The 9,903-nt window shown below is 42.3% G+C and overlaps 1 protein-coding gene across 1 annotated transcript; it reads left to right on the forward strand.

The window, feature by feature from the left end:
* The first annotated feature begins 367 nt into the window (after positions 1-367).
* On the forward strand, positions 368-9,645 carry LOC114197871 (uncharacterized). Its single transcript, XM_028089073.2, has 5 exons — positions 368-461; positions 2,317-2,405; positions 4,705-4,837; positions 5,323-5,418; positions 7,996-9,645. The coding sequence occupies exons 2-5, from the start codon at positions 2,373-2,375 to the stop codon at positions 9,624-9,626; spliced, it is 1,893 nt and encodes a 630-aa protein (XP_027944874.2). The 5' UTR covers positions 368-461; positions 2,317-2,372; the 3' UTR covers positions 9,627-9,645.
* Positions 9,646-9,903: the final 258 nt, after the last annotated feature.

Genomic DNA, 9,903 nt, shown 5'->3' on the forward strand with positions numbered 1-9,903 from the left:
GAGTGACTGCTGAACTTCTTCACTTTAGCCTTAGCTCAAAATATACTGCTTCAGACCCACCCCACCCCCATCACTGTTATGAGTGGGGTCTCAGAGAATGAAAGACGAAATACAATGAAAAAGAATAATTCAATCCAGAATCTCTTCCTAGAGTTTCTGGGAGAATGCTGGTAATCCCCAGGAAGAGACATGGAGGATTTGGGTGAAGTTGCTTTACCCAAATGGTGCAAAGACTGTGGTCATGGAGGATCAGAGCCACAAACTCCAGAACAGAGGTAAGAAACACAAGTAAGAGAAGCTTCTGCTGTTAGCTGGGCACCTACAGTGTGCACACAGTAATCTTGTTTTAGTTTTTCTTTACAGCAGCCTTGTAAAATGTGTGGGGGCAGCTCGGAGACCTTGGGCAAGTCATCAATTTCCTCATTTGTAACAAGTGATTTATGGAAAGCATCTGGTACATGGTGAGTGCTCCATAAGTAGTAGTAACTTGACTGATATAATTCCCTTTTTACTTGAAGCTCTAAAAAGTAAGACATCTCACTCTCCATTCTCTATTATACTGGATGCGTCTCCAAAGAATGAGAGGGGGCAAGTCAGACTCCTTGGATAGATCAAAGGAAATGGACATGGAGAAGCAGAGGATCTGATCTGGCACTCTAGCACATGGAAGAGGTCAAGTGCAGAGCTGGGGCCTGCATCTGCAGGGTCCACTGCCCAATTCTGGAAGGATTGAGAACTGCTCCTGACTTCCTTTCAATCTCTCTCTCTTTTTTTTAAAAAAGATTTTATTTATCTGACACAGAGAGAGAGAGACATAGCAAGAGAGGGAACACAAGCAGGGGGAGTGGGAGAGGGAGAAGCAGGCTTCCCGCGGAGCAGGGAGCCTGATGCGGGGCTCGATCCCAGGATCCTGGGATCATGACCTGAGCCGAAGGCAGACGCTTAACGACAGCCACCCAGGTGCCCACCTTTCAACCTCCTTTAAGAAGTATTCTTTCTTAAGGAGATACAAAAGGATGGCCCAGATGAGAAGGGGCTTCCACGGTGTAGCTTCAGTCTGCTTGGTTTTCCGGGACGTCCTGCCCTTAGCCCCTCTGATTTCTCAGGGTCCTGAAACTTAAAAGTTCCCATCTCTACCCATCCTTCACTGATGGTCAGAGTTCAGTACAAGGAGCGGACAGGCATCCGGTGGGGAAGTAGGGGCTTGGGGTGTGACCAGATACATTGATGATGCCTTTTGTTTTCATAAAACAAGGGATAGAAAGAAAATCCTATAGAATTTTTTTAATAAAAAGATTTATTTATTAGAGAGTGCGTGAGTGTGCAGGGAGGGTCAGGGAGAGAGGGAAAGGGAGAGAGAGAATCTCCAGCAGACTCCCCGCTGAGCAGGGAGCCCGATGTGGGTCCTAGACCCACGACTCTGAGATCATGAGCTGAGCCTAAATCAAGAGTCCGACGACGCTTAACTGAATGAGCCACTCAGGCACCCCTGACGAGGGGCTTTAAGTATTGCTTTTTGGTAATGGGGGAGAGTGAGAGTTAAAGAAATAATAAACTAGAATAGTAGGAAGGCAGTTATATATAGAATAAGATAAATGGCATATAGCCCTGCCACCCAAAGATAAGCTTAAAGAAGTGCACAAAGTTAATATTATCGGTTTTCTCCCAGTAGGCAAAAAATCAAAGTGGGAAGGGAAATTGTGAGCAGAACGTTGCTCGATGGGCATGGAGTCAAAGGAGTTAGGGGGATCATGAATTCATTCTCAACACTTTGGGCCTCCTGCCCCCAGAAATACTATGTTGGGTGCTTGGGATGCAGGGGAGGACGAGGTGACAGACTAGGGGTTAGTGGATCACGTGTGTGGTGGAATGAACCTAGGATGGCTGCAAACTTAGCAGGGGCCTAGAATACTCATGATCTGGTGGCTGGTGCTTCCAGGTTGGGCACTGTTGCCCTTTGCCTCTGTGGCTCCTTTTTCTTGTTCTTTGAAGTTGGAAAGTTTCTCCATTTGTGAATAAAGGAGTCTGGAAGCTTCCTGCCAACCCTAACACTATATGGGTTTTTGTTGCTGTTGTCACAGGGATCCTCATTCTCAGAGCACAGGCTCAGGCTTATCCTGAACACAGTTAATGATCATACAGAGAGTCATCCCTGAGGTTATCTTGGAAGCCTCATTACATAGGTGTCTGTGGGATCCTTCCAACCGTATGGTAGCCAAGGTCAGACGCACTTTTTGTCATAAGTGGCTATTTCTAATATAACAGGTTTGAGACCATATTAATAAACTGGATTCCTTTATTATTCTTCCCTTCCAGTTCTGCCATCTAGGGAGTCTGCCCTTTTCCAAAAGGGGTATCTATAGGAGGAGAATATGGCTGCTCTTCTTCAGGTAGCAAAATCCCAGGTGAGTTGGGGATTTTCCTCTCATCCCTAAAATCTCATCTTAATTCCTGAAGTGAATAAATTTCTCTCTCATCGCATGAAGCTCGTCAGCCCTATTAGCAAAAGTGGTTTTCAAGGATAGGATCAAGAGGGTGGGGTGGACTACCAACAACATGGCAGCTGGGGGTTCTTTATTGTGTGGAAGAAGTAGCAGTGAAGATGGGGCTTGGCAGTCTCTCCCATCAGTTGGCAATAGAGGACAGAGGACCGAGAGCATTGTTGGGAGAGAGTCAGGCTTCCCTTCGTCCACTTGAGGCATTTGATGTAGATCAGCAAAGGCACATAAGATCTTTTGTATCCATCTGCTTAGAATGTTCTCCATGGGGAGAAAAGACCCGTACACAAATCTGTGTGACACAAATCAGCAGATTTACTGACGGCCTGCTTAATAAAGTGTTTTAGGGAAAATGTTGTATGGTTTCAGGGGAGAGTGAGCGTGTCTGGCTGAGAGAGATTTGGGAAAGCTTTATTCATTCAGCCAGCATCTTCAAGCCCTTTTAAGGAGATTTGGGCTAATAGTAGCAGTGAGATTTGAAGTGGGCCCTGAAGGATGAGTAGATTTTTTTTTTTTAAAGATTGTATTTATTTTCTTATTTTAGAGAGAGAGCAAGGTGATGGGCAGAGGGAGAGGGAGAGACAATCTTGAGCCCACTCTGTGCTTGAGCGCAGAGCCCAACAGGGGGCTCAATCTCATGACCCTAAGATCAAGAGTCAGACACTTAACCGACTGAGCCACCCAGGTGCCCCGGATGAGTAGATTTTTGAGAAGATATATTTGGGAAGTCAGTGACATAAATGGCTTAGAATTGAGGAAAGGTACTGCTTCTTCTGAGACAGGAAAAAAGTACAAAGTACGTTGAAATCTTGGATATGTTGTCCTATAAAAATTTAGGAAGCTTCTCATCTGTTTGCCATGTACTAATAATCACACCCAAAGTTCTTTCCTGGATATAAGTCTCAAGCTTGGTATATTTCGCAGTTTCTTACTTACCATGTCTCTTTCTTTTTTTTTTTTAAACCATGTCTTTCTTAATGAAGATAACCTTAAGTTTGCCAAACAATAGGCGTGGATGGGAACGCCATATCCTTAACTTGATCTTTTTTTATAGGACTAAGTCACTTTGTTTAGCTGAGAAGTTTCAGCGGGCCTTTGTTGTTCAAAGCCTTTTTTAGACTTCCTGTTGTATGAGATCTAGAAACAGTTTGCTTTTCCAACCATGTGAAGCCCCAAGTTTCTGTACTCTCTATTCCATTTTATTTTAGCTTGAAAATTGGTACATTCCTTCCTGAGCTCAACTCTTTCTTTGCCAAATATATCCAGAAGCATCCTCCACAAGCTAGCATTTTGGCTTTTTCCAACTTATTCCCCCAGAGCTACAGGCCTAGTGAACTTTTGGTCTGCCTTCCCAGTTACTAATTACTTTGCCAGTTTAGATCAAGAGTCTACATCATTCCAGCCTTAACGACCCATTTCTTTGAAGCTTGATGCCTGAATGTCAAGCCAATGCCCCTGTATATTTTAGGTGTTTGTTATGATATCTTCTACTTCAAGGTGTTAGTTTCTGAATTAATTAGGCTTGGCTAACTTGTAACTGGTGTAACTGATAGACCCAAAATATATAATGGCCACAGTATAATAGAAGTTTATTTCTTGTTCTTGTAACCATATGACTAGGTCAGCAGGTTGATAGGGTGGCCATTCAGGGCCTTGAGCTATCTGAAGCTCTGATATCTCTATCACATGGCTCCCAAACTCACTTTTGGGGTCATCTCCATGTCCCAGCCACAAGGGGAAAACAGTTTGGAGGAATGCATGGGAGTCAGGCCTGGAAATAGTGCACGTCACTTCTGCTTGCATTCTCTTGGCTTGAACGCAGTCACATGGCCACATCTAACTGCAAAGGAGTTTGGGAAATGTTTGTCTACCTAGAAAGATGAGGAGGTGAAGTGTACTTTAGTGAGCAGTTAGCAGCTTCTGCCACTCTCCTCAAACATTTAGGTTATTTAGAACTCTTTTGCTATTGTAAATTATAAATAGATAAAAATCTGTTGATAACTCATTACTTATATCTCCATTTTATTACAATTGAGTTCTAGATATAAAATCAGTACGTCAAGAGGGTATACACATTTTAAGACTCTTTAACCTATGAGTCAATATGCCTTTGACACTATGAACATAGTTGGATGCATTTCCTCTCCATTCCATGAATCTCCCCTAATTGTGCCTCATTCAACCATTATTTCCATACCCCATGCAGGTGCTTCAGGGCTTATCCTTCAAGGATGTGGCTGTGAACTTCACTGAGGAAGAATGGAGAGAACTGGACCCTGCTCAGAGAGACTTGTATAAGGATGTAATGCTTGAGAACTATAGGAACCTGGTCTCCTTGGGTAAGGTTGGGTCCTCACCTCAGTTAGGCATTTTGGGATGCCATTGCTTTCTAAAGATCCCCATGCTACTATTAGGGGACGATCAGAAAGGAGGCTTTGGTGGGTGTTTGGGTGGCTCAGTCGGTTAAGCATCCAATTCTTGATTTTGGTTCAGGTCATGATCTCAGGGTCATGGGATCCAGCCCTGCGTGGGGCCCTGTGCTCAGTGGGGACTCTGCTTGTCCCTCTTTCTCTGCTCCTCCTCCTGCCCTCTGAAAGAAAGAAAGAGAGAAAGAAACAAAGAAGGCTTTGGTTAACATTTTCCTCCAGGATCCAGAGCAGATCCTTAAACTGTTTCTCACCCTACTTTGGTAGAAAATGTATAATTACTTTTGACAATTAGTTACTTGTTTTCTGCTCTTGAAAACACAAGAGTGGGACTGAAAATGGGGTGGCCCTTTGTCTTGGAAACTGACAATCACATTCTATTTCTTTCCCTTGAGTAGGATTTCCATTTTCTAAACCTGATATCATCTCCCAATTGGAACAAGCAGGAAACCCATGGATGCAGGAGAGAGAAGTACTAAGAGGCAGCTGCACATGTAAGTAAGAACAAGGCAGACAACATCTTTTGAAATATGAGTTAGGGGTTCTTCCCCAAATCCTCCAGGCCTGTAGAAAATGTTGAGGCCCCCTCTAAGTCTCATCTTCATTTTGACATATCAGAGTCTCATTAGCCTAACTCTACTTCTTCCCAGAATTAAGGAAGGTACTTCCTCCTTAAAGTTATAACCCTGACACTTGATCCAGAGATCACTGTTGTGCCTCACTCTGGCATTTTATGAGGTCATTCCCTTTTCCTCTCTAGTAGCTGGAGTCTCTCCTTCACTTACTTTGTCTTCGTTGTACCTAGTTTTTTCCTACCTAAAAAGTAAGAACAGAATGAAAGAATTTGAATGTAAGTTCAAGGAGTGTGATCTTACATCCAATTTTAAGGTTGTAAAATTGATAGAATTTGCTGACTATATGTGGGAGGTGAGGGAGAAACAGACAAAGATGATTTCCACGTTTCTGGCTTGGCTGTGTAGGTAGATGGAAGTTCTCTTCCCTGAGATAGAAAACACAGGAGAAATGGCAAGTTTAGGGGGGTAGGGTGGAAGAGGAGTTCTCTTTATTCTGTTTGAAGAGTCTATAGCAGATCTAAACCGGTGGTTCTCAAACAGGGGTGATTTTGCCCCCAGGGGACATGTCTGAAGACTGGGAGGATGCTATGGGCATCTAGTGGGTCAAGGCCAAAGATGCTGCTAAGTATCCTACCATGCACAGGACAACCCCTCCCACAAAGACTCGTCTTGACAAAGTGTCAGTACTGCTGCAGTTGAGAAACTGTGGTCTAAGTAGGGGTGTCTGGAAGGTAGATGAATATAAGGAGGAGATGTCAAATGGATCTTGGTGAAGGAAAGAGATCATAACTGGTGGTATAGCTTTGAGAGTCATCTGAGAATAGATGGTAATTGAAGTCATGGGAGTGGATGAAATATGAAAATTGAGCAATAGAGCATGAAAAGAGTTGCAAGAGAACTTAGAAGCCCAATGAACGTACACATTTAAGTATCTGCTAGCTGTCTATATCTGTATATATCTATATCACTTGTGTACTTTAAAAAAAAACACACATGGGGAAAATGTTGTCAAAATAATAAAATAGTAATAATTTTTGATAACGGGTGATGGCAATAGAGGTATATTATACAAATTTTATCAACATAAATGAAGGAAAGGGAATCCAGAAAGGATACTAAGAAAGGGTGGCCAGAGCAGAAGGAAACCAGGTCAGATTATTGTTGTAGAATCCAACAGAAAAGAGCATTTCAAGGAGGGGAGGTGCTCATAGTAACATATTCTAGAGAGGTCAAGACCTGAAGAGTGTGCATTGGACTTAACAGGTTATTCCTTCTTTTTGGCTAACCTGATAATGGATTAGTTCCCCTGCTACGTTTCTCTCCCCTGCTTAACTTAGGTTGCCTTCTTTTAACTTTCATTTTCTACATTATATAAGGTTGTCAAAGCCACATACTGAGGTTACTTTGAAAATAGTCCAGCTTGCAAAATACATGTGCTGTTTGTCTTACCCTTCATAAGGCTGAAAGACTACTTACAAGATCCTCAATTATAAAGTCCCAACTTTACAACAATTAAGATGTATGTCATGTGTAGTTTACCTATAAGAAAGCTGAACTAGGGGCACCTAAGTGGCTCAGTCGTTAAGTGTCCGCCTTCAGCTCAGGTCTTGATCCCAGGGTCCTGGGATTGAGCTGCACATTGGGCTCCCTGCTTTGCGGGAAGCCTGCTGCTCCCTCTCCCACTCCCCCTGCTTGTGTTCCCTCTCTCACTGTGTCTCTCTCTGTCAAATAAATAAATAAAATCTTAAAAAAAAAAAAAAGCTGAACTAGTACTAGTAGTAAGCCTAATCCCCTGATCCTCCTAAAATTTATGCATTCTCTTGAACTTTGACCCTCTTTATCTTTTTTGGGGGTGTGTATGTGTGTATTTTGGGAGGCCCAGAGAGAGGGGAAAAAAGTGAAAGATGAAGGAAATCTCTGGCAAATGGTAATATTCAGGGTAGCAAAGGAAAATCTGGTTAATGATCTTATTGAATCCAAACAGCAACCTCAGGCATAATCGGGCATAATGGGGAACTCTGCCAGTGGGAATGGAAGATGTAGGCATTAAAGGATGACCCTAGCTGGAGTGAACTCCAGACAGGGGACACAGGGGACTGCTGGTGGTGGTGGTATCAAAAGCCAGGGAAGATTCTAGTGGTTCAACGGCTAGGGGTAGCTATCATTCCTATGTACAGTACCAATCATTTCCCAATTGAAAATCTCCCTAACACATTATTTTACAGCATTCATCATTCTTGAAATTATTTGATTAATACTTACCTTCCGCAAAAGACTGTAAATCTCAAAAAAGCTGGTACTATATCTGCTTCGTTTGTCATTGAATCCTAGCATGTAACACAGTACCTAGCTCATAATAGGTGTTCAATAAATTATCTGTTGACTACTTGACTTATATTTGTGACTAATGGCATTTATATACTTTTATTATCTCAATCCTGCTTTAGTCATTTCCTTCTTCTAGTACAGGGAACTTTTTTACTTTTCCCCCTCCAGATTTGGAGACCAGAAAGTCAAACCCAAAGGAGGTATTTTCTGAAAAAGAATCCTGCCAGGGGATAAGTATGGAGAGAAGCACAGGGGCTGATGCAAGGGCTTCCAGTTTGAAGGAAGCCTGGGGATATGCAGAGATCAAAGAGAATGGTCAAGACAGACTCTGGAAAGAAGCAACAGTTATCTGCAAGAAAAGAACTTCTAGAACTGATAGTAACCCCAAACATATTGAATCTGGCAGACATGTTAGTCTGAAGTCAGACTTTGTTATACAATCAAGAAACCCTGAAGAAGAGAGACCATATACGTCTCATGCTCAGGGAAGGAGCTTTAAACAGAATTCAAAATTAATAAGACATCAGAAAGATAGCCCAAATGAGAAAACTCTTCAATGTAATGTCCGTAGTAAAATATTCAGTGATCGCTCAGTTTATGTTCAACATTGTATAGCTCATAGTGAAGAAAACAATTTGAAATATAATCAGTATGGGAAGACCTTTGGTCATGGTATACACCGCACTGAACGTCAGAAAACTAATATTGGAGAGAAGTCTTGTGAAGATAGGAAAGGCTATACCTGGAACTCACACCTTACCAAACATCATCAGAGTGTTCATGGTGGGAAGGAATATAATGTGCATGAAAGAGCCTTAATTCAGAATGCACCATTTATTCAACATCAGAGAACCCAACATGGAGAGAAACCTTATGAATGTAGTGAATGTAGAAAAACTTTTGGTAATTATTCAGCCCTTACAGTACATCAGAGAATTCATACTGGAGAGAAACCATATGAATGCAAGGAATGTGGAAAAGCCTTTAATCATAACGTCTCTCTTATCCAACACCAGAGAATCCATACTGGAGAGAAGCCCCATGAATGTAATGAGTGTGGGAAGGCTTTCATTCAGATAACGCACTTTATTCAACACCAGCGAATTCATACTGGTGAGAAACCTTATGAATGTAATGAATGTGGTAAAGCCTTCAGTCACAATTCATCCCGTATTGAACATCAGTTTATTCATACTGGAGAGAAGCCCTATGAATGCAGGGAATGTGGGAAAGCTTTTAGTCACAACTCTTCCCTCATTGTCCATCAGTTTATTCACACTGGAGAGAAACCTTATGAATGCAGTGAGTGCGGCAAGGTGTTTAGTCAAAGCTCACACCTCTATCAACATCAGAGGACTCACACTGGAGAGAAACCTTACACCTGTAATGACTGTGGGAAAGCCTTCAGTGATCGATCAGCACTTATTCGACATCAGAGAACTCATACTGGAGAAAAACCCTACAAGTGTAGAGAATGTGGTAAAGCTTTCAGCCAGAGCTCAACCCTCACAAAACACACAAAAACCCACACTGGAGAGAAACCTTACACCTGTAAAGATTGTGGGAAAGCCTTCAGCCAGAGTTCATCACTGACGCAACATCAGAAGATTCATACTGGAGAGAAACCATTTGATTGTCACGAGTGTGGGAAAGCCTTCAGTAGAAGTGCCCATCTTACTCAACATCAGAGGATTCACACTGGAGAGAAACCCTGTGAGTGTAATGAATGTGGCAGAGCCTTCAGGTGTAGTTCAGCCCTCATTAGGCATCAGAGACTTCACAGTGGAGAATCACTCTGAATGTGTGGTCATTCAGACTCCTCACTTTGTTAAATACCAAAGAATCCTACTTTCATGGGTTATTATAATTGTGATCCCTCCCTTTTTTAAAAAAATGCTCTCCTCCCATTTTCTCCTGCAAAGAATTAGCTGCCAGAATACCACAAATCCATGTGAAGAAATACTGATCTGAAAGCTGGAATAGCCCAAGAAACCAACCATCAATCTTTCTGTGTGTGTGTGTATTTTCATCTGTACCTGAAAATGACTGATGTCACCATGAAGTGATTTTTTTTTT

Source organism: Eumetopias jubatus, unplaced genomic scaffold (assembly GCF_037043125.1).
Source record: "Eumetopias jubatus isolate StellerSeaLion01/CBP00866 unplaced genomic scaffold, mEumJub1_p1.0 scaffold_10, whole genome shotgun sequence".
NCBI lineage: Eukaryota > Metazoa > Chordata > Mammalia > Carnivora > Otariidae > Eumetopias > Eumetopias jubatus.